The sequence below is a fragment of the Apiospora aurea genome (genome assembly GCF_038362705.1).
Source record: "Apiospora aurea strain CBS 24483 chromosome Unknown utg000009l_segment0_segment0, whole genome shotgun sequence".
In the NCBI taxonomy this organism is placed as follows: domain Eukaryota; kingdom Fungi; phylum Ascomycota; class Sordariomycetes; order Amphisphaeriales; family Apiosporaceae; genus Apiospora; species Apiospora aurea.
Window position 1 is genome coordinate 1,841,465 of NW_027117396.1, and position 22,818 is coordinate 1,864,282.

Below are 22,818 nucleotides of genomic sequence, written 5' to 3' on the forward strand. Positions count from 1 at the left end.
CGCGCCTGGCTTCGGGCTCCCAAGTGTTTCCCCCAAGACGAAAGGCTATCCAGTTTTCCCGTCGGGTCTCCAGGCCTCCCAGTCCAACAAATACGACGCACGCCGCTGCGTTTACGGCCAGACGGACTGCTTTTCTTCTTCTCCCTCGAAACCACCAACCAGCATCATTACCCCACCTTGACCCTCCTAGTTCGATTCTCATCATCTTTCCTCAGTAGTCGCGTCCCCCTAAATTACATACTTGTTCCAAGTGCACCCTTCGCCAGTCCAGCGACGACTGCGACCTGCAAACACCAGAATCCGCAGGAACAATGAGTTGTAAGTCCATGATCTCGTGCGCAGTCGCTTTCGGCGGGCGGCAAAACTGTGTGCTAACCCGTTTGTTTGTTCGCCTGCAGTCTCGGGGATGCTCAGCCGCCTTCAAGGCCAGCCCGACAGTTACGATAAGAAGGCAAAGTACCGATTCGGAAAGACGCTCGGAGCCGGCACGTATGGAATCGTCCGAGAAGCCGATGGCCCGACCGGCAAGGTCGCCATCAAGATCATCCTGAAGAAGAATGTCAAGGGCAACGAGAAGATGGTCTACGACGAGCTCGACATGCTGCAGCGCCTCAAGCACCCTTCGATCGTGCGCTTTGTCGATTGGTTCGAGTCGAGGGACAAGTACTACATCGTCACAGAGCTCGCGACAGGCGGAGAGCTGTTCGACCGCATTTGCGAACAGGGCAAATTCACGGAGAAGGACGCCTCCCAAACCATCAAGCAGGTGCTTGGAGCGGTCGACTACCTTCACCGCAACAATGTTGTTCACCGAGGTGAGTCTTTCCCCACAGTGGCGGTTGTTGACTCTTTACTGTGTTGCTAACGCCAATGTCAGATCTCAAGCCCGAGAACCTGCTCTACCTGAGCAAGGACCCCAACTCCGATCTGGTCCTGGCCGATTTTGGCATTGCGAAGATGCTCGACACCAAGGATGAGGTTCTCACCACGATGGCCGGATCTTTTGGCTACGCCGCCCCCGAAGTCATGCTGAAGAAGGGCCACGGAAAGCCCGTCGACATGTGGTCCATGGGCGTTATCACTTATACCCTCCTCTGCGGTTACTCCCCATTCCGTTCAGAGAACCTCCAGGATTTGATCGACGAGTGCAGCAACGCCCAGGTAGTGTTCCACGAGCGATACTGGAAGGATGTCAGTCAAGACGCCAAGGATTTCATAATGCACTTGCTGCAACCCGAAGCCGACAACCGCTGGACGAGTCAGGTACGTGAACAATATCCGTGCTCAAGCCAACAGCCGGCATACCAAAAGAAGCAGTTACTAACACCCTGTATAGCAAGCACTTGACCATATCTGGCTTAGCGGCAAGAATGCGACCGACCACAACTTGTTGCCCGAGATCAAGGCCTACATGGCCAAGGCGCGCCTCAAGAGAGGTATCGAGATGGTTAAGCTGGCCAACCGTATCGAGGCGCTCAAGATGCAGGAGGATGATCCCGAGAACCCCGACTTGCCTCAGAACCCCGCCACCGCCGCGTCGGCAGCGGCTGCTAGTGGCAAGGACAAGCTCAACAAGGCAGTCAAGGGTGCCATTTTCCGCGAAGTGGTCATGGCCAAGGTTCGCGAGATGAAGGAGCAGGAGCAGACGCTCAAGGTCAAGGAGGAAGTAGAAAAGGAGGCCAGACGAAAGAGCTTCGGCGGCTAGAATGGACCGGCAGGAGTTTAGCAAGGGGGTGGGGAAGGGGGGACGTTGATTCGGAGATACCCTTTTTGAGCAAGAGTTCACGGAGGGAAACTGCGGGAACTACATAGAACTGACCACGCAGGGTCTGCTTGGAAACTACCTAGTCTTTTCGCGCGGAGTCTACGAGGTATCGAAGGAGGATGAAGGCCATTCATTTTCACAAATATCCAGAATCGCTATTTCATGTGCGGCTATCTATCAGCTTGGTGATGATTCGATGAGCAAAGCTATGTCCTGGCGGCCCGTCATGCTGCTATCTTGTCTACCGTAACACTGCTATTTCAGTCCGGTACTTTGCATAGCATACGCAGTGTATTACTAGGTCAAGTGACAGCTCAAAGCGCAATTTTGATGCCCGTGGATTTCACTTGAAGTCATAAAATAGGGTTGAATGGATTTTTTGATAGTCGTATTGCTCTTTAATCATTAACCACTACCAGCCTAGGTATCATGCAAATGTTCCGTCCTCTCTTGGTACAATAGAAAGAAAGGGATAAAAACGTCTCAAGTCGTAGTACATGTACACACTGCCTTATTATACAACACAGTACACATACATTAGAAAATGTGAAAACAAGAATAGAAAATAGAAAACAAAAAGATCAAAAAAGACCTTGACGATGATAAGAAACATTATTGCGACCTCGCAAATGCCTCCCCTGTTCCGTCTGACCCTTCGCCGCCCTCCCCCCTTTTCAAAGATAAAAATGGCAGAGAAAATGACAGAGAACTTTCTATTGGTGGTATTATGCCGAGAACGCCTTTTTCCCCATTTGGAAACGTTTTGCTTCCTTCCTCCCCTGACCCAAGTTTGGTTTGGGGGAAGAGGTAAGCCATAAGTAATGATTGGTCATAATAGGCTAAGTTTGAACAAGTTTGGGTCATTCTTCAAAGCGCAATGGATGACCCGATAGAAATGCCGTGTAATAATGTAGGCAGGGTGTTGATTATGTTTAGGTGCTAAGTCCCTGGGACAGAGGAGCAGTTGGTATCTAGACACCGAGCTCGCCGAGGACTTGCTCACGCAGCGCCTCGTAGCGTCGGTTGTCGAACCGCTTCCTCTGCCAGCCGCCAGCCCGGAGACGCTCGATCCGGTCCCGCAGCCCCTCGTCCGAGACCGTCGTCCCGGGACGGGCGATCGAGGCGGCGGACGCGGGCAGCTGGATCTGGACCTGGTGGTGGTAGCTCGTCTCCTGTCGCGCGTTCATGGACGGCGTCATGGTCGCGTCGGACGAATCACTGTCGCTGCTGAGGGGGGCGCGCGTTCCACGGCTCCGACGGCCGGGTGAAGGGGATGTAGTAAGGGCCCGTGCTGGACTGCGACCGGCCGTGGCTGAAGTTTTTAACATTGTTGCTGTTGCCTTTGCTCCAGTCCGGCATCGTGAAGTAGGTCGGGTGCGGTTGCTGCCGCTGCTGCTTTTGTTGCTGCTGCAGTTGGAATTGGTGCTGCTCCTCCTCCATCCTCCGCATGTGCGCCTCCAGGTCGAAGAAACCCGGCGACGCTTGCGTCTTGGGCGAGTAGTTGGCGTGCTGCTCAAAGACGGCCACTGTCGTGGACGTGGGCGTCGGCGGGCCGTCTGAGTCCTCGGCCGAGGAGGACGAGGCGGAGAAGGGGAGATGTTGCGCGTCAGGCCGGGAATGGATGGCACGGGCGGCACTTCGGGCACGGAAGGAACCTCAGCGGCCTCCTCGGACGTCACGAGGAGGTCTTCGATGGCGTCGCGGTGGTATGCGATTTGCGAGCGCAAGGCCGAGAGCTGCGAAATGAGGCGGTTCATGGACCGCGTCTGGAGGAAGAGTTCCAGGTTGAACGTGTGGCCGTCATCGTCAGCCGGTGGGGCCGGTGTCGACGACCGCTCTGGGAAGGTGAGCCTGTCTCGCGGTGAGGGTGCTGGCGATGCCGGTTCCGGTTCCGTCTCGGCAACTGAAGCAAGCGGTGCCGATACAGAAGCCGCAGATTGTTGCTGCTGCGGTTCAGGCTCGGGCGTGCCGAATATGTAGTAGTTCTCCTCCCATCCCAGGGTGGGACTGTCCGGGCGCATGTAGGGATCTGGCTGCAGCGAGGGCTTGGTGACTTCCTCGAGGTCTGGCAGGCCCGAAAACGAGACCTTCTTCTTCTTGGTGGGGCGTTTGCCGCCGCCCGGCGTTTCGTCGCCCGAGGACATTGAAGACCGCGGCGACATGGCTGATGCGTTCATGCAGGAGTTGAGAGACAGCGAGGGCGAGTGCGACGCAGTCGAGGACACGGACCCCGATCGGGACTTCTGGGTGGTAACCTCCTCCGCTTTCACGATCAGAATTGCCGCGTCCTCGTAATGCTCCCGTGCGTCCCGCAGCAGCTTGGTGCGGTAGGTGGAAGACTGAGACAACGGCCGGGCACACATCTCGAATGACGAAGCGGCGTAGAAGTGCAGATAGACCAGGTGGAGGGGCTCCACGTTGGACAGGTCTTTTAGATTCTCGAGAATTTCGCAGCACCTTGCTGAGCAAGTTCGGTACTTGCGGTTGAGATACTTTTGTTTCACTTCGCTGAGTGTCGTTTTCCACTCGTCCGCGGTATAGGGTAAGACGGTAAATTGCTGGACGGATGTCGATATCGAAGGGCGCCTAGGGTTCCTTGATACCGCGACGGGCAACGAATGCTGTCGACGATGCGTCGGGGCCGGAGGACTCGAAGGTTCCTGTACAGAAGCTCGCCTCCTCGACTGATAACCACCGGAAGGGACTATTCGAGAGGCGCCGCCAGACGGCAGGAGGAGGGGTATAAGTCCACCCATCGTGAAGGATGCTGGAGTATGGCCGGGTCCGACAATGGTCCAAGTCACAACGGAAGAACTCTCAGAAAGCGGTTCCTAAAGGAGGGAACGCTCACGGGACACCGCCCGAGTAAGAGAGGTTGGGGTCTGTTTTTGATGAGGCCTCGGTGGCGAGACTAGACGGAACCCAATCTCTGTCTATACGCAAAGGAGTTGGAGCGTACAGCTGCTATGGCGCAAGACAACTTTACTTAGAAGAGCGTGCAGTCTGAAAATAGACTTGAGCTGTTCGGACTGCGTCAGGACCAGAACGGATGAACAGTATTTGTGAGATCAGACCAAAGGAGAAGTATGGCGTGGGTGCTGACACTCGACAGACGACAAGAGGCTGTCTAGCGTGTGCGTGTGTCGGGAGACAATGCGTCTTGTCCTGGGCCAATAGTCCGTGAGGGCGAGGTAGGGACTGGAATGGGGAATGATGTCGTAGTTGAAGCCGGGGCAACCCAGACTATTCAGAAACCACGGGGTTTCAGACGCTGAAGCACAGGCCGGTAAGGCTCAAGCCGACCTCGACACTCCAACGTGCAAGAGGATGGGCCGAAAGTGTCAAGTCAAAAAATGCAAACTTGTTCAGTGTTTCCTTGCGTCGTCTGAAGGGCGGTTTCGCGGAGACCCGATTAAATCCCTGGGAAGTGTGCAGTTGCTGCTAACCTGGGCCGAGATGGACGATCCGGGTGTGGTGTGAGAGGTGTGTGGGTTGCGTGTAAGTGATAAGCGACTGGTCAGTCCCGTTCACTGTAGATTCGCAGATCTATCTCCCTTTTCCGATCCACGACAACCCAGTTCAACACGATAATACTGTAAGAGTAATAGTAGGCCTTTGCAAACTTGGAGAACCCGATGTGAGACGTTGGCAGGAGTCCAAGGGGGGAAGAGTAAAGTTCGATTCAAGAAAGAGGTTGTCGGGTCCTGTCTTCCACGCAGCCTTCAGTACACGCGGCAGCAGCAGGCTAAACCTTAAAGCGGGCAACGGACGGGCGAGGGGCGAGGACTGTCTGTGTGGCTGTCTGGGAGGTTGACGGTGATGGCTGGTTGGACGGGAAAAAGTCTGTGAAGAAGCAAGCAAGCAGCCAAGGAACGGAATCTTACACAAAAGCAACTAGAAGAACAAGAAGCCCAAAAGTGGCGGAGCAAGAAGGGAAGAAGAGAAAATAAAAATAAAAATAAAAAATACGAACATGCAAGAGGCAGGTTGTAGAATAATAAGAAATGATGGAACACCACGCTCATACTACACATCAAGCAGGAACCGACAGGAAAGATGGATAAGGCGACGCTACTCCGTACAAGGTGTATTGATGTATCGTTTCTGGCCCGGGCCAGTCTTGTACGGTGCATGCAGCATGTACTACTAGGCACAGCTGCCATACCACCCAGTCCAGGCTACCCCCGTTCGCCTCTTCCCTCGAATCCGTCCCCCTTAAGCGAAGCGGATTATACTTCCCTAAGTACCGGCATCGAGCTTAGACTCAAGCCCCAAAAGGCACGACGGGGTAGTCCCTGTATGCCAGTGGCCAGGTAATGATGGGCGTGCATATCCGGTTTAGGTACTGAAAAACAAGGTCGAGACGGGGGAAAAAAGTGACAGAAGGGAAATAAATGAACACCCATGCCCGATTGACCAATCTGCCATCTACCCTGTCACACACCCAGCCAGCCATGCCGAGCCGATCTGCTTTTGTTCAAAATCGGGCGTCCCTGGTGTATGAGCTAGGGCCTGTGCTCCCTTGGCCCCCTGGAAGCCCGAGAAAAAGAGAGACGGTGCGACGGCTCACCCACCGTATCGTATTTCATGCTTCATTACATCGAACCCTTCGCCGCGTTGCATACTCGTGGCAGTAGAGTATAGTAATGCTTCAGCCGCCTTATTAAGATCCCCGTCTGTTTGGCATGGCAGGCGAAAAAAGGGCAGAAATAGCATGTTTGGCCGAGTCTAAACATAGCAAAGCTCCTACATTCGATGCAATTTCCCTGTTGCAGGCTTGCTTCTATTTCCAAACGAACTTAAGCAACTAGATACGCAGACTATTTCGTGATGGCTTTGCTTATTCGGGTAGCAGCATTTCCAGCCAGGCGTTCCAGTTGGGGTGTGCAACCAAAGTACGCCGCACCGTATTGTACGTAACCGCTTGCCGGTCGCTATGGCGGCTTGATTATGTCCTCTTGCAAGCCGCAATCCAGAGGCTGGAGGAGTTCCATGTGGGATGTGGGAGCACCGATGAGATTTAGAAGGGCCTGGTGGCAGCAGAGCGGACAATGCGCGCTGATTGGCGATTGGCATGCGGGTTTGCGAAGGGCAGGGCTCGAACCCCCATCTTTGCCCATCCTTACCGGGAGGCAAGGATGAGCCAGTCGCGTCTCGTAGGGAAACCCCTGCACATGATCCTGACTAAATCAAGGGTCACCTCCTTTACCCCTGCGCAAACTCCCAGCCTAGTCGGCACTGGAGCTGGAGTACAGCAAGAGCGAAGTCGCAACGACGACAAGATCACACATCACCTTGATTGGACAACAACAGCAACCCGGCTATCTCCGTGGCCCAGCATCACCGAAAAGCAGAGTCCGCAATTGGGCACCATTGGTGTAATACGAACACCCATCTGACTTGATCCCCAAGTAGTAGGTACAGTATGGACGCCGGCCGAAGTCGCGAGAACCCACTCGCGTGCTTCTTGTTTTCTTTGGTGATCTACATGGCATGCAGGCGATAGGCCTCGTTCGGGTCCAATCGTATTCAAGAGCTGCGCCATCAAAGTCCCGCCCCAAAGGATGAACGAGAGATTTTTACTGCGCAAAAAAAAAAAAAAAGACCCGTTGGCACTATCGTGAGGGTTTCCACGATCCAACCTTGCTTTAGTGTATGCCCTCTTCCTCTCGAGGTGCATTAGACTGCCCTGCTTTCCGTCCAAATCTGGTACGCACAAGTGCCGGGGGTTGGCAGTTGGTGCCGTGAACTCCTCCCATGAATGCCACAAATAGGCACTGCAACCACCAGAGTACACTTGCCTAGAAAAAGAAGCTGGTGGCTCTTCTATTGCTCACCGACGTGATTGTGTTGTTCACTTATTCCCTCACTCATCCGTGATCAACGGACACGCGTTCAGCCTGCCCCAGCCGCAAGTCGCACCTGTGTGTAACGGCGTGGGTATTCGGTGTTGCTACTCGAGAATCAGCACAGATGAAGCGCAGTCTGTGCCAGTCCGTTCTGCTTGCCATCATTGGTCCCTTGGGAAATAAGATCGCGCAACGATTGCTCGCTCTTTCCCTCAAGTTGCACCACTGACGGATGGCCGTGCTGGACGGCCGTCTCCAGTCTGTAGGTATCCAAAAACGGAGTCCCATACCGTACCTAGGTCCAAGTAACGATTGGAGCCCAGCGCAGTTAGTCCCAGTATCTTGGAATAGTGCGTCAGAAGTTCAGACGACCAAGCACCGATCGATGCGGCGCAACCGACGGACGACCGTAAGGAACGCCTCTTTTTTTTTACTCTTCTCTTTTTCTTGCCTATATCACTTATCATATACTGTATGATATTCGTGAGTACATACGGAGTTTCCCCCAGTCCAGCCTAACCTTGCTGTTGGCGACGGATGATTGCGACGCTATTTCCCTCAGCCCACCAAAAACCGTTGCATCAGATGTGCCTTTAAGGTCTGTTCGCGGTGGGGGGGTTTTGGGCTTCCTTCCTTTCATGAACAAGCACAACGCTCTGAAGCGCGGCGTAATGAAAAGCCCACATACACCAGATCCCCCGATGGAGTCGAACCGACATTACTCTGGGCTCTGGGCTTTGGGCTTTGCTCGGTGAGGCGGACGAGTGGTGAGGCCCGCCTTTGCCATGTGGTTTTTGGTCGCTCTCCTTGATCGGTAGTTGCACACAAGATTTTCCAATCGGGGCATCTGGATGAAGCATAGGCTGGTCGGCCTCGACCCCGCCTTGTCTCCAGGCATGCGTACAGATGAGATGGATGTCCCATCCGGAGAAAAAGCTCATCTGAAGCGCCATCACAGCTGGAGATTTCAGCGCTAGGCTGGCAAGGCTGGTTTCTCCGGCGCGAGGATAAACATTTGCTGGCTTGCTGTTATCAGCGCCATTGTCCATCAATCAGATGCCTGCCGGAAGCGTCGGCTACAGAGGCCTGCCAGCCAGTGCCAGCCAGGCAGCAGATGGAAGAAGCCGTACCTGGGCCAAAGAAAAAGGCCGAGTCGTCCGTCTCTCGGGTTGGATTCCGAGGAGTATTATCTGCAGGTTCCCGCATACGCGAACCAAACTAATCACAAAGTGTATTCCTACTTTCGTCCCTTCGACGTTGCAGCTGAAACATACTCACGGCCTAAAACCTTTTAGTTGCAGCTGCAACCTGGCCGCGGATTCAAGGGTCCATGGCCCGACTAAACATACCTGCACATACGACGATACGTGACCACCGTCCTGTCAAAGCGTTATGACAGGACCTACTATCACGCTCGCCAAGTTTCTGACAGGTCTCGTGAGTTCGAGAAAAGACTGGTCGACCTGGATATGCTGACCTTTTCCAAACTGCGCGCGCGTGTGCGTGTGCGATAGAGAGATCATCGCCGTGGTGCTTTGGTTCAATGCCACCATAATCTCGACGAGCCGGGGGGCAACTGGGAAGCATCCTGGAAGTGGTATCATCACGATTGGCATTGGCCATCGCTACCTATACGACTATCTTGCCCCCTATATTCCCAATGAAATGGAGATCTCCCGCCTGCCCGCGGTCGCTAATACTTTCTCGTCTTATGCTTGATTCAGAGCTGAGTGCTCGATGAAACTTGACCTCTGCAGTGCGCGTCATTGGGCACCGGAGATTACACCGCAGCAAAGACCGCAGCAACCAGAACTGTTGCACGCATGCATTCCTACGCCCACCGGCGGGCAAAGAAAAGGCCATGATGCAACGACGTACATGCATCGCGCAGTCCGGAAGCACAGTCGTGCGTCAACTCTAAGACATCTGCCACGCAAGTTTGAGAAGAAAGTGATCCAGATAATCCGGGTCTGGAACCACTGCATGCGCCACGTTTTCTACCGGTATTTCCCGTCTAAGCCGACCTCTTTCCAGCCCTCTTTTCATCCGGCCAAGCCGACGCTTCTTTCATGACTCTTGCTCCCGCTTCCTGTGCGCCGGCCCGTCGGTGCGCGTTCTGAGAAGGGATATCCCAGCCCAGGCGACCTGTTCATCTGTCAGTTCCCGAGTAAGGGATGCGGCGGTTCATCGCAAACCACGACACGGCCGCTTGTCAGACCAGTGAGTGAGCAACGAGAACCAAAGCACACCTGTGATGGACGGGGCGTCCATGCATTGCATACTACGTATGGCATATAGGAGGATTTAGACAAGTTTAGGCTCCCTCCAGTCAGATGAAGATGCGATACTCCTCTACTGCATCGTCACCCAGATAAGTCGCACTATATCAGGGCAAGGATAATTTATATGATGTTGAGCTCTGACAGCGGGACAGTTATTAATTTACAAGCAGCTCAGCAGCCACCAACTGACTTGGCTACTTTGGATGAAAAGTTGGCAGTTCGTACGTAATATACAGCCCCCTTACCACGTGTGTGTGTGTGTGCGGCTTTGAACATTGCAGCATACATCAATAGCCAGGCTGCGCAGTCTTAGGCGGGCCTCGACGATTTGAGGTCGGTAAGTGGAACCGACTTTCGGAACACCAGGCAGATCGGTCATTCAAGTCTCGACTCTACTTGTAGGGTTCTTCATTCCCTCTGACGGAGCGTTAAGGCGTCTATCCATGCATTCAGTAAGAAACTGACCGAGTTCACCGACGGGGATTACCTACACCCAGAGAAGGATGGGCCGTTATGTAGTACCAATCTCGACGAATATCTGGTTTTACGAGACAAAAGAGGATTGATACTGGAAAAACTCCACCATAAAAGAACGAGGATGATGCACTGTCCCGACCTCTCTTTCCAAAGAGGGAAATCGGCTCGCAATTTGGTTCGATCTCGCGCCTCAGCCAACCCATGATCCCTTCCCCCCTCACGGGCCATACTAGTAGTACACGCACTGCTCCCCCGCACTTGCAACAATTCATGGCGGGGCCCTTTTTGGTTGTTGTTCCCTCTTCCGTCTTTGCAGTAGTTAGGGTACCGGATTTGCGATCGGGACGGAACCGGGAGGAGGAGGAGGAGGAGGAGGAGGAGGAGGAGGAGGAGGAGGAGGTCGTGATGGTGGTTCTTTATCGGTCAAGAGTTCCCATCTAAGCAGATGCATGAAGATATCTCTCGGTCCTTATTTTTCTTCTCTCTCACGAGTCCAAGCGGTCAACAACAGCACTCTCCTCTTCACGATTTCTTTCTCTTTCCGATTGACCATGTTACGTTCCGCGCAGGTGGGAACCAAAACCAACCACCTTCTTTCTCTGCAGCACCTAAGAACGGTGACAGGGAGAGGGGAGCCATTTGGAGCCTTGTGACCAGAATTGTGACTTGTGACTAGCCTGCGTTGCCGGCCTTGCCTGTAAAGAGACGTCAGGCAGGTCGCGGAACCATGGTTTTAAGTCTGTAGGAAGTGGCCAGCACCGTGGCAAACTGGCCTGACGCCCGTGGGCTTTCTCTGAGCACCCGGTATAGCATCGTTCGCTTATGCTGGTACAAACAAACAGACAGACAAGCACACATGCACACCGATAGAAATTCTCCTTATCACAATGTGACAAGTCGCATATGTGCGCCTGCCCAAAGTGGCTTCGCCTACAATGACACACTACTGCCCTATTGTGGACAGTAACCATCCATCTTAACCATTGACACACCAAACTTTTTCTCGTCTCATGTGTGTATTGTAGCAGCCCGGGGAAAGGATACCCTGCATCTCTGCACAGGTGGGTGGGGAGGCAGTTATGTAGCATAGCATATGTGTGTATGTCTACCTGCTTGCGCACCCGAGATGGATATTATCAAAAGGAGGGGGAGAGAGAGAGTCAAGCATAACGGCTGCGCTCTGCACACTGCGCGGCGGGCATACGGGATCGGATGCCTAGGATTATGAATATGGGTTTGTTAGGGAGAAATGCCGCGATTGGAGCCTACGAGCGCGTTCGTCGGCTCGTCGTCGAATTCTTCAGGATTGATCGACGTTCCTACTCTCGCGTTCCTTCGCTATACCTGGGTATCTACCAGCCACCCTTGCTCGCCCGCCCTGCCGAGCCCGAGCCCGACCAAGGACCCAAATCCCCTTTTGGTTCTTCTCTCGCCTGGACTTGGAACTTGGACACAGATCGGATACCTTGGCTGGCCTTGTCCTTGCCCAGCAGCCGCAGGAGGCAGTGTAGAGGTAGGCAGGTGACAGGTATGTGTGAGGTGTCCAAGGTTGGGATGGGACCCCCTCAACTGCTGCAGCAAGCTGCAGTAGCCGACCCGAACTTCTCATCATCGGCTAGAGACACCGACTATTGAAACAACAGTGGGGGTGTTTCATCATTCGGCAAGCCCGTTCGTCTCGTGGGGTTTGGTAGATACCGCTGTTTGCAGCTGCTTGGGAATGGGCCTGTATCGCGACTTTACGATGGGATAGGTAAATCGCATCATATACACCGCAACAACGAGATCTGGGTGTGATGTGACAGAGTGGTTCTATTTTTTTTGGACTTCATTCTTTCATCTAAATGCCGCTCTAAGCGGAACTGCCGTCGACAGGCGCAGCCGGTTCCACCGCTGCGGCAGTCTCGCCCGGCGTGATCTCCTCACCTCGGATACCGTGGACGACGCGCAGTCCGTCGGCTCGAGTTGTCATCTCGTCGAGCTGTTGCTTCCGCTGGATGCGCTGCTTCACTTCCTCGGCAACGTTGGCCAGGTCCACAAGCACGCCTTCCTTCTCCGGGTGACCGTCTCTTAGACCCATCTCCTTGATCTTGACCTTGCCCTGCGCCAGTTCGTCCTCGCCCAGCACGATGGCGAAAGGGACGCCATTGCCCTCGGCTGCCTTGAACTGGTTCTGCAGCTTGGGCTTCTTCTTGTAAAGGAATTCGGCCTGTCCCAGTATTAGTTTTCGGCTTCCAAATTGATTATGTCCCGTAACGGATCCCAGCTGCGGGAAAGGAGCGAACTTACGTTGATACCCGCCTCCCATAAGGTATTGCACACGGACATGCGCTCCTTAAGAAGACCCTCGAACCCTTTACCGCCAAATGCCATTACGTAGACATCGACTTCGTTTTTCCTGACCTGAGCAGAGGTCTTGTCGGCCTCCATGCGTGCTTTTGTGATAGAGAATATCCGGTCGACACCGAACGAGATGCCCACACAGGGGATCTGAGCCTTGCCAGAGAACATGCCCACTAGATTGTCGTAGCGACCGCCAGCAGCGACACTGCCGACACCAACGGACGGGTCCGCCGATCGGTCCTCGTCGGCGTCTGTTGTGCCCTTCTTGCCCTTCTTCTTCGGCGCAGGGACGACCTCGCCGGCTGCGGGCGTCGAAGACGGAGCCGAGCCTTCTGTCACCACTTCGTAGATGACACCGGTGTAGTAGTCCAGGCCACGGGCCAAGCTCAAGTCGAAGGACACGCAGCCGGCGGCGTTGAAGGCGTCGAGGTACTCGAATAGCAGATCCAGCTCATCCATGCCCTTCTTCATGAGCTCGTTGGCCGACAGATCGGCATCCGCGCGCAGCTCGGCAATCAGGTCTTTGCCTCCCTTCTTCACAACCCACTTGCCAATCTTGTCGGCGCACTCCTCGGGGAGGCCCTTCTCCTCGACCATCTCCTTGCGCACTTCGGCCCAGGGGAGCTTGTCCAGCTTGTCCACGGCGGAGGAAATGGTGCGGATCTTGTCCTCGGGGACACCGCAGACCTGGAAGATGCCGTCGAGGATCTTGCGGTGGTTGAGCTTGATGGTGTAGGTGCCCTGCCAGCCGAGGGCGTCGAAGACCTCGGAGACGATGCGCAGGACCTCGGCGTCGGGCAGCATGGCGTCGTACTCGCCGGCGATGTCGAAGTCGCACTGGTAAAACTCGCGCATGCGACCCTTGGTCATGGCGGGCTGGTCGCGGCGGTAGACCTTGGCGATGTGGTAGCGCTTGATGGCCTGGACGTCCTTGTTCATGGCGAGCCAGCGGGCGAAGGGGACAGTCAGATCGTAGCGCAGCGAGGTGATCTCGCCGCCCTGGTCGGCCAGGTCGTAGATGAGCTTGCTATCCTCGCCATACTTGCCGGCCAGGATCTCGCGCAGCTCGAAGACGGGGGTATCGATGGTAACGCCGCCGTGTCGCTTGAATACCTTGGTGATGGTGTTGAAGATGTGGTCGCGGATGACCATATCAGTGCCCTGCCCTGGGGATATATCAGTCTGCTGTCGCGCACCCTAACATGGATTGCAGGTGCGTGGGTGCCGCTTCTTACAGTCCTTGGTGCCCTTGGGGGTCTTGAGGTCGAATTTCTGTTTCGGCGCCATGATGGGCTCGAGGGCTTCGAGGGATTCGTGGGGAGGTTGTGCGGGCGAGGAGGCTGTGACACTGTAGGCTCGCGGGGTAGCGGCAGCCTTGGCAGCGCGAGTGCTGATAGCGCTGGTCTGGGTTGCGGGCAATCGCTGTCGCCGTTGCAGAGGCAGAGGCAGAGACAGAGACAGAGACCGAGGGACTGTGCGAGGCGAGGCAGCAGTGAGGGATAGTCGTTGGGGGCTTGCAGGAGGCCTAAAGACGGGTCGAGGTAGAGGAGGCATTCAACAGCGAGTTTCGATTCTGAGTGTTGCGGCAAAAGGAGCCCCGCAGTCGACCTTTGCTTCCCTCTTTTTCCAATTCTGACCTATGCCCCTCCAAAAATTGAAATCTGTGAGTCAGGCGGGTCGAGTTTGCAGGGAGAGACGCCGGAACCAATGCAAGGCTGATAGCTTAAGTAATGGGTAAGGTAAGGTGCTGCTGCTGGTAAAGGTGTTGGCTCTTTTAGAGGCAGTTATTAGTACATATACATTAGGTGAATTTTCTGACCAGCCTAACGCTGAACGAACAGGCGACATTACTACTAATTCATTTGGCTGCCGGAGATCGGCGGGCCTGTGTCGACATCCCACCTTCAACGGGCCTCAGCATGGAGGGGTAAAACTGTGACGATATTGCTTGCGCTGCATAAAAAGGTACCTACATACCTACTTGTATACAGCGCATAAGTACGTGTGCAGATCTGCATTTATCTACAGCAACTTCATCCATAAGGCAAGCAAGACGAGTGTGGTATCAAATCCAAAGTTTATGTGGTACAGCAGCGCTCTTATGGGAGACTCTCCTTTCAAGTGGCGTGTCAAGCAAGCGTAGAGTGTTTACCCCCCATCCTCCTCCCTCCCTCCCTTTCTTTCCAATCAGCAGGGAGTGCCTCGGCCCAGCCTGTCCAGCTCCAAGTGAAAGGGAGAATACAGCACGATGCTTATTCATCCTCGAAGGGCGCGGCCTTGCAGTAATTGACGTTTCTGCCGGGCTCGGGGATGGAATGGGCCTCGACCTTGAGCCACTCTCCCACCTGCCATGGCCGCCGGCGCAAAGAGTTCTACAGAATTTCGTCATGGATCGGAACACGTGTGTGGGCCACACATCGGGTGCCTGGCACTCTTTTCCCCGGGAGGTCCGGCCAGCAATGGTGGTCCCAGGCGGGGACATGTTCATCTCCATCTCGTCGTTCTTCGAGGTCGCTGATGGTGGTGTTGGAAGCCAGCAAAGCCGGCGCCTCAGCCGTGGCCAAGCCGGCCGACGCGATGGCCATCTATTCTTCTTGTTTGTGTGGAAGGGCTAGGCCTGGTGCGGCGGTGATGACGGCTGCCAGCAACGCCAGCAAAGCGGGACGTGGTGAGACCATTTTGTTGCAGTGAGTAAGAAACTAGAGGGCGAGTAGCAGGTGTTATGATCACACCCAATGTACGTGATGAAGAACTAAAACCCACGGATGGTATGGCTGGTACATAATGACACTGGAACTGGCCTTTATACTCGGGCATGCCGTATCCTCTTTGCGGGAGTTAGATATCAACTCTCGACGAGTTCACGAGGACCTCGTTGGACAGTAACTAAACCCGAGCAAACGAGAGCCCCTTCCCTCATGCTATAACTAAAGTCGAGCAATATCCATTCCCCTTGATTTTCCTCTCAAGTCTGCTCTTACGATCTGAGTTGTTCGAATCTTGATGCATGATGGATCGATTTAAGACTACTGTATCTAAGATTGTAGATTGCACTCCATCAGGATTTATCGGGAGTAATTGACCGACGTATTGGTACAAACACCTATTGAGGGCATATTAATGACACAATGCCAAGGTAAGTAGATCATGCGATCCATCGAGGAAATAGAAGCCGCTTAAAGGTGCACTCATATCTTCTCTTATGAATACCTGGCTTCCATTACACCGTACTTACTCAGTGAGGTTTTGCTGTTCTCCCATGGATAGATTATTGCTCTTGTTAGGGACCTGAACCTAAACCGTGTATATACGTCGTTTCTCGAACCTCCCTCCGACACAGATCAAATCCCCATATACTGTTTGATTGTCGGAGGGTATGATGCCCTGTGTGGATAGTTGATCTCGTCGTTACTTTTGCACGTCAATGCACGATCATGTCTGCGCGACTGATCAGAACCCTCGCTCTCATAAGTCTACCCCCAGCCTTTCCACCCACATGCCCCACTCAACGGACAAGTCCTATATGCCGGACGGCATCATAATTTCATAGCCCATTTTATTCGGTGCTCAGCAGACCAGTAGGCCGGCCAGCCAGCTCTTCAAGAAGTCGTCGGTACACAGATGAGGTCGCCGATCTCCAGGTTATCGCAATCGAGACCCTTGTTCTCCCTCAGGATATCGTCGACCTCCAGGGCTTTGCGATTCGCAATGTCCCAGCACGTGTCGCCCTGCTTGACGCTATAAGTGCGCGCGCCCGGCGCACACTTGGGCACCACCGGCGCCGCCGCACCGCCCCCTCATTCCCGCTGCCGCTGCCGACGGTCTTGTGCAGGAACCAGAAGACGCCGAGCAGGAACAGGCCGATGATGGTGAAGAAGTTGAGCAGGGGCATCATGTCGGCCCGCCACGAGATCTTCTGGTTGCCGCTCCAGCTGTCGTCGGGCTCGGCGTGCTCGTCGTAGGCGTAGGGCGGGGGCGGGGCGTCCCCGTCGCTGTAGCTCTCGTTGGGGCGGCTGGTCGGCGGGGACGCAGAGGAAGAGGGCCCGGAGATGCGCGTCAGGCGCCCGTACTGGCTGCCCGGGGCGCTCTCCCAGATGCTGCCGTCGCTGGTGTCTTTGAAGGTGTAGGTCTGGTCGTCGGCGTCGTACCCGATGCGCACCATGCCCTCGGGCAGCCGCTCCTCGTCCGTCTCGTACTGCGACCAGCGACCCATGTTGGTTGGTTATGTGATGTGACGGATGTGATTGGTGCACGTCAAAAGCTGGTAGGTTTTCGGGATGTCTTTCTCGAATAAAGCAGGGATTTCAAAAGCGAAGTTCTGCGAGTACCAGCAGCAAATGATTGATTGATTGATGGATTGATTGAGTGATTGATTACCTATCTTTTGGATGAATTGAAGAAACAGTTTGCTAATATCTGCGTCGCTGCTTGGATTTCATTCCCGCATGCACCGTTCGATGGTACGCGTCAAGGGGTGCCCCCGACGCCCGCTCAGCCACCACTGACTGCATTGCCGAACAAAGTGGTCTGACGTCAAGCCGGGGCCCCTTTTGTTTCATGCACCACACCTCACTCTAAGGATTGAACTTAGCGTCTTAGTAGTTAAACTACTAGGTTTTTCCAATTAAACTAACATATTTTTAAATTATCACATTAATATAATAATTTGAATTAAAATAACTCCAACCCACGATCAAACAACGACAGCCACGTACTCCGGCTGGCGAGGCTCGCTATTGCCGACAACACCACACTGCGTGCCTTGTTTGAGGCGACGATGAAGCGAAAAAAAAATCCGGCTTGTTGTATTCTGCCACGACGGCGTCTCGAATCATTGACCCATCCGCCATGCGACCATGCTCGACGCAATTCGTGCTGCGCGATGCCGATCTCAATTCAATGTATCGCAACCCAGGCAAATGGGATACGCACGCGCATGTCTTCACGGCCGGTTTACCAGTTGCCATATGTGAGAAATGGGCAAAACTCCTGGTTACGTTACAAACCGTCTGGCGAGCCAGATCCAATGCCAACCTCGATGTGAGATGCAAAGCTTATGTGACCAATAGCAGATGCCATCAATGCCAATGCCAGAAAACTGTTGGTGGGAAAAAACGTCTTCCGGAGATAGGGTGATCTGACTGCATATAAATCCTGACGTTTGACGATTGATGGTTTTTCGGATTCGTACTTTGAACTCTGCGCCGTGACCACCTGCAAGTTCCTACACTCGAGTTCATCCGTGCGAAAGCAACGATCCTTGACCTCTGCAGCCTTGAAAGCCCCGAGGGCCAAGTTACGAAGTGATCATTACGCTGCTACGAATTTTCAGAGTTGGCATCATACCTCATATCCTAGAGGATAAAAACAAAATTCGACGAACAGGGAGGAAACCATGACTGGCTTCTACGACAACCCCTTGGCCTCCATGGGCACCGGCTTGCTCGGATCAATCTTCGGCATCGATGTCGAGTCACTCTTGATCTGGGGCACCGGCCTGGCCTGCCTATCCAGATTCTGCTACGGCGTTTACAAGAAGGACACACTGGGTTGTGTGTCGTTTCGAGAGCTGTTTCTTGCCATGTCGGTCTTTTGGTTTATGGGCATCCTGATTGTGCTGATAGCAGAGGACTTGATCAAGGACGGACAGCGATCTCTTCCAGCAGCTGCTTTTGTGTGAAAATGTAAAAACCACTGGTTGGAGGAGTTCTGGACGAGCCTCTTCACAGGCCCTCGGCTATACGTTTCTAGCAAGAATGGCGCTGGCATTGTCAAGGGGGAAGAGCATGTCCAGGCTGCGAAATGGTAAGCGACAGCTTTCATTTGTCATATGAACACAGAAGTTTAGCCTCCTTCAAATTCCCTTTACGTGCTGTACAGCTTCTCAACCTCGTCTTTGTAGTCCGCCAACACCCATATCCGATCCAGCGTCCCCTTGCCCAGCCTCCTGAATGGCCGCGCAGAATCCGCCACAATCACCTTGTCCCTGGGAATGCGAACCTGGCCCACCGGCTGCTCGTTGACTTCATGAATCAAAGGCCCAATCTCTTCCTCTCCAAGCTGCGTTGTTTCTCGCTCATCGCTGCCACTACTGACCAGCTCCAGTATGACGAAGGGCACAGGCCTGCCCTCGCCGCCGACCAGAGCCGTGGCGACGAGCGGGTGCCGCTCGAGCCCCCCTCTCCATGTTCGTCGCCTTGACCTGCTGCATCCACTGGAGCTTGAACAGGTCGTCGGCCCGGCCCCGGTGCAGCCACAGGTGCTTCTTGGTCGGGTGCGGCTCGTACAGGTCCTCCGAGTGGTGTACGTCTCGGTCTGGGAACAGCTCGAACGCAGGCTGCCACCGCGCCCACTCGGGCTTCTTGTCGAGGACCAGCTCAAATCTAGGCCATCGTACGGACGAAATGAAGTCATGTAAACGCCACATTTTTCTCGAAACTCTATCAGTACTATAAATTGCTACTTGCAAAAGGGAAGGAGGTTATCCAAACAGCCTGTCAAAGAGGGGTCGTAACAATCCTCAGCCGCAGGAAGGCTGGTACAGCCGTGCCATACTGGCTGGCGCAGCCGCTTCGTAGTAGCTGTAAGTACCCATATTCCGGCAGTGCCCTTTCTCCTGCTCATTCTATGCGTGTCTTTTCTCCTGCTCAACTACCTCCTCAAGACATTCGAAAACGACATCAAATAAGCGTCCCGACCTGATTGACTGGTAGACACGCGTGTTGTATAGTCCGATACTTGGCGAAGTACCACTAGGCGTGGGCTTGGTCGAGGCCAGGTGCTCCTCTCCCAGAAAGGGGATGCCAAGATCTCTTCGGAGGAACCGATATATACGTTTTGCGGCCTGACCAATGTATGGCGACGCATCGGGCGGACCGTGGCCAGCTTTCCGACCTTCTATTTCTATGCTACGTAAATCTAGCGCTTGGCATACTGCTAGGAGGTGTGCTGATGCAATTTGAGAAAGGACGTCCACGGCCTCGAGCGTATAGCGTGCCGATACGAGCGCCAGAGAGTTGAGGGATTGGTTGCCCATTTCGGCTGTCTGAACGTGTGACCCGACGGGGTTGGCTAGGAATCCTAATTCCGAGGTGAGGCCGGCGATAACCACGTCAAGCCCTTTGAACAGGAACGAGTCATTGGTATCGTCAGAACACAGATTCGGCGGCAAGCCCCAGCTAGTAGCCGGGTTGATCATCTCGGTACATTGGGTAAAAAAGCATGCGGCCGATGCTTTGGAGGCCTTGGCGGAGCTTTTCGACCGCCGACGTAACAGCGCGTGCCTATCCAATAAGAGGTGTCAGTCAGTGCCTTTGATGTCTCTGTATAGATGACATACAATGCCGCATCCAAGTCATATTTCGAGAGGCGCGCCAGGAAAGAGGGGATAGGGGCGAGTACTAACCTGAAAATTACCGCCGTGGAATACTCGGCTTGTTTCCGGATCGATCACAGGGTTATCCGTCACAGAATTGAGCTCGACGGTCAATTGGTGGTATGCTAGACAAAAGTCTTCCAGTACGGGACCGATCCATTGGCTAGACGTGCGTAATGAATATCGATCCTGTCGTAGTGTGACATCGCCGCCATCGTGCCGGTTGAGTAGGCGCGACCCGTTCAAGAAAGCCTTGATATTCCGGGCGCTATCCACCTGCCCCGAGTGCGGCCTCACCCGCCCGATAAAAGGCTCGAAGCTTTCATCACTGCCGCGCAATGCCTCCACGCTCATGGCTGTTAATACCTGCGCTAATGTCGCAAGGTTGACTGCTTCGTACGCGGCAAGTGCTGCGACCCCCGCTGATACGGCCGTCCCGTTTACGATGGCGAGGCCCTCTTTTGCGTGTAGGCTGATGGGCGTTATATCAGCCTCCGCCAAGGCGACGTCTGCTCTTGTAGCCTTCCTTGTCGTGCCGAGCCGTGGGCCAGTATATGCTGTAGCGCTCGGCTTGCCTTGCATCACGGCGCCGATCCAGGCGAGGGCGCTTAGGTCCCCCGACGCCGAAATGCTCCCACGAACGGGGATGCGCGGCACCACATCCTTATTCAAGAGGTCTACCAAAGATGCCGCGATATCGAGCCGGATGCCTGACGCGCCGCCGGCCAGGGAGTTTAAACGGATCAGCATCGATGCCCGGGACCACGATTCCGCCATGCAGGTGGAAGAGAGCGGGTCGTTCAGGGGAAGCGAACTTCTCATCACGGCGCGCTGCTCTTGCCTTTCAGAGAAGCAATCGCCAGGGGAGTCTCGTCCATTGCTCTGACCAGCATGTCCATTAATCTTCGGGACGAGCTGCTGAATGTCGTCTGCAATGATACCACACGTCAGGTGGCTAATCAAGCTTTGTTGGACCCTCTCAACATCGTCCGATCTCGTATCGGCGCTACCTCCAAATCCCGTATTGACGCCGTAAATAGCATGGCCCATGGCAATCTTTTCCGGAATGATTGTGGTGCACGCTTTGATAGAATCGATCGACTTGGCCGTGAGCCCCACGTGTACAAGATCTCTTGACACTGCTATTACATCGGAGACTGTTAGGCTCTGCCCGTCAATAGGCAGGCTCGTCTTGGAAAGTCTGGGCTTTTGAGACAGGACTAGGTCTGTAAACGACCACACTGGGCTGGACATGCTAACGGTTTCAATGAAAAGGACACAAGGTCAAGAATGTTGAGAAAGAAAGAGCTTTGACGGTGAATTCTTGTTCTCAGATCGGCCGATGAGTCCATTATTTGGTCATATTTATGACCCGTCAACCGCCAGCAAGTGTTTTAAGAAGCAAACATGTACATTGCGATCCCCAGTCAGTATATTTGCCATCCTGTATGGCTTACACTGTAACAGAAAGCAGATACAATCGCCCACAAGCAATGTGGTTTCCTGGACGGATGCACGTGGCGTTTGAATGGCACCCGAGACTTTCGGGTGACGTTGCCAGCGTTCATTCTCATTGCAGTCACTCTCCGCGGTCTTCACCCCTTGGACGTTGGCAACAGGGACACTCAGTGTCATTCCCGAGCCCTACTTGGAAACTCCGGAAGGGCTCAAATCATCTGACGTGGGCACTACATGATTACGCTATAATTGGATTCAAATCGTTAATTACACCGAGCCCTACGGATCATTCAAACGCATCCGTATTCACAGCCAACCGGTCGTTACGGGAAGACTCCAAACGCCGAAAAGAGCAAAACAGCCTGCCCCTGTGTTCTTTGAATGAGCACACTCAGCTTCGTCCGGTCTATCATGCCGCCGGCTCCTTGCAGCCAATGACAATCAGAGACTAAAATCCCGCGCCAGGTATTGTATTACATGAATTCCTGATCCGTCAGCACTTGAAACCTGGTGTCAGATGGGTTCCAAAACATAGGACTTTTCAAGAAAGGAAATAGGAAACAGACGGTCCGGGCTATGTGGCTGAGCTTGTCAAGTTGCTGCAGTACAGCTTCACATCTTGGTGCGTTGTACAGTCCGAACTGCGCATCCGGGAGTGGCTTCGGAGGTCTGGCAAAAGGGGGAATCGGGAGAACCCATGCTGGGACGAAGGCACACCGGCAATCCTTGAGACGCGGCCCAACCAAGAAACAGCCCGAGACTATGGAAAAGTATTTCGGTTTCGATCCCGAGCAGATCGCGCAACCAGCTTCTGCGCCTTCAAGGTCAATCATATGCCCTGCCACATTTTGAAGCTGAAGTCGGATTGCTTCCAGAATCATATCTTGAGCCCGTCTGGTACAGATGGTGCTCGCCACCTGCTGTAGTTATGCTCTCTTTTGATCAAGATCAGAGCGACCTGCTCGATCGATCGAGCACCTTTTCTGGAATTTCTTGTGGAGTGTGGAATAGACAAGAGGCCATGACACATTGGGCGAACAAATTGATTATATGCGACACCAACGTAGGGTATCTCCCCACCGTAGATCACCTGCTCGGGCATAGCAGATAGCTGCTGTACGTTATGGACGTACTAGCCCACGCCGAGCGTGGTGCTCCCACTTTGTGATAAGGCTTAGGGTTATCGTGGAAATATCTTCTCAGTGCATTTCTTTTGATGCTCTACAGGATCAGTTCGGACTTTTCCTCTGCGTCCTCCTTTTCCGTGAT

The 22,818-nt window shown here is 54.0% G+C and overlaps 9 protein-coding genes across 9 annotated transcripts; 2 read left to right on the forward strand and 7 right to left on the reverse strand.

Annotated features, from left to right (window-relative positions):
• Positions 1–311: 311 nt before the first annotated feature.
• On the forward strand, positions 312–1,705 carry PG986_013675 (uncharacterized protein; the record flags this gene model as incomplete). The annotated part of the gene is made up of 4 exons (XM_066849897.1): positions 312–318; positions 399–815; positions 878–1,263; positions 1,337–1,705. The coding sequence occupies 4 exons, from the start codon at positions 312–314 to the stop codon at positions 1,703–1,705; spliced, it is 1,179 nt and encodes a 392-aa protein (XP_066694040.1).
• Positions 1,706–2,736: 1,031 nt separating this feature from the next.
• On the reverse strand, positions 2,737–2,964 carry PG986_013676 (uncharacterized protein; the record flags this gene model as incomplete). Its single annotated transcript, XM_066849898.1, has 1 exon — positions 2,737–2,964. The coding sequence occupies one exon, from the start codon at positions 2,962–2,964 to the stop codon at positions 2,737–2,739; it is 228 nt and encodes a 75-aa protein (XP_066694041.1).
• A 16-nt stretch (positions 2,965–2,980) lies between these two features.
• PG986_013677 (uncharacterized protein) lies at positions 2,981–4,521 on the reverse strand (the record flags this gene model as incomplete). The annotated part of the gene is made up of 2 exons (XM_066849899.1): positions 2,981–3,291; positions 3,345–4,521. 2 exons carry the CDS (start codon positions 4,519–4,521, stop codon positions 2,981–2,983), a joined length of 1,488 nt encoding a protein of 495 aa, XP_066694042.1.
• A 7,704-nt stretch (positions 4,522–12,225) lies between these two features.
• Positions 12,226–14,003, reverse strand: PG986_013678 (histidyl-tRNA synthetase; the record flags this gene model as incomplete). Its single annotated transcript, XM_066849900.1, has 3 exons — positions 12,226–12,582; positions 12,663–13,882; positions 13,952–14,003. The coding sequence occupies 3 exons, from the start codon at positions 14,001–14,003 to the stop codon at positions 12,226–12,228; spliced, it is 1,629 nt and encodes a 542-aa protein (XP_066694043.1).
• Positions 14,004–16,315: 2,312 nt separating this feature from the next.
• PG986_013679 (peptidoglycan-binding LysM domain protein) lies at positions 16,316–16,929 on the reverse strand (the record flags this gene model as incomplete). The annotated part of the gene is made up of 2 exons (XM_066849901.1): positions 16,316–16,480; positions 16,507–16,929. The coding sequence occupies 2 exons, from the start codon at positions 16,927–16,929 to the stop codon at positions 16,316–16,318; spliced, it is 588 nt and encodes a 195-aa protein (XP_066694044.1).
• A 1,182-nt stretch (positions 16,930–18,111) lies between these two features.
• Positions 18,112–18,396, forward strand: PG986_013680 (uncharacterized protein; the record flags this gene model as incomplete). Its single annotated transcript, XM_066849902.1, has 1 exon — positions 18,112–18,396. One exon carries the CDS (start codon positions 18,112–18,114, stop codon positions 18,394–18,396), a length of 285 nt encoding a protein of 94 aa, XP_066694045.1.
• A 185-nt stretch (positions 18,397–18,581) lies between these two features.
• On the reverse strand, positions 18,582–19,143 carry PG986_013681 (uncharacterized protein; the record flags this gene model as incomplete). The annotated part of the gene is made up of 2 exons (XM_066849903.1): positions 18,582–18,739; positions 18,813–19,143. 2 exons carry the CDS (start codon positions 19,141–19,143, stop codon positions 18,582–18,584), a joined length of 489 nt encoding a protein of 162 aa, XP_066694046.1.
• Positions 19,144–19,341: 198 nt separating this feature from the next.
• Positions 19,342–19,914, reverse strand: PG986_013682 (uncharacterized protein; the record flags this gene model as incomplete). The annotated part of the gene is made up of 1 exon (XM_066849904.1): positions 19,342–19,914. One exon carries the CDS (start codon positions 19,912–19,914, stop codon positions 19,342–19,344), a length of 573 nt encoding a protein of 190 aa, XP_066694047.1.
• A 156-nt stretch (positions 19,915–20,070) lies between these two features.
• Positions 20,071–21,345, reverse strand: PG986_013683 (phenylalanine ammonia-lyase; the record flags this gene model as incomplete). Its single annotated transcript, XM_066849905.1, has 1 exon — positions 20,071–21,345. The coding sequence occupies one exon, from the start codon at positions 21,343–21,345 to the stop codon at positions 20,071–20,073; it is 1,275 nt and encodes a 424-aa protein (XP_066694048.1).
• Between the last annotated feature and the right edge of the window lie 1,473 nt (positions 21,346–22,818).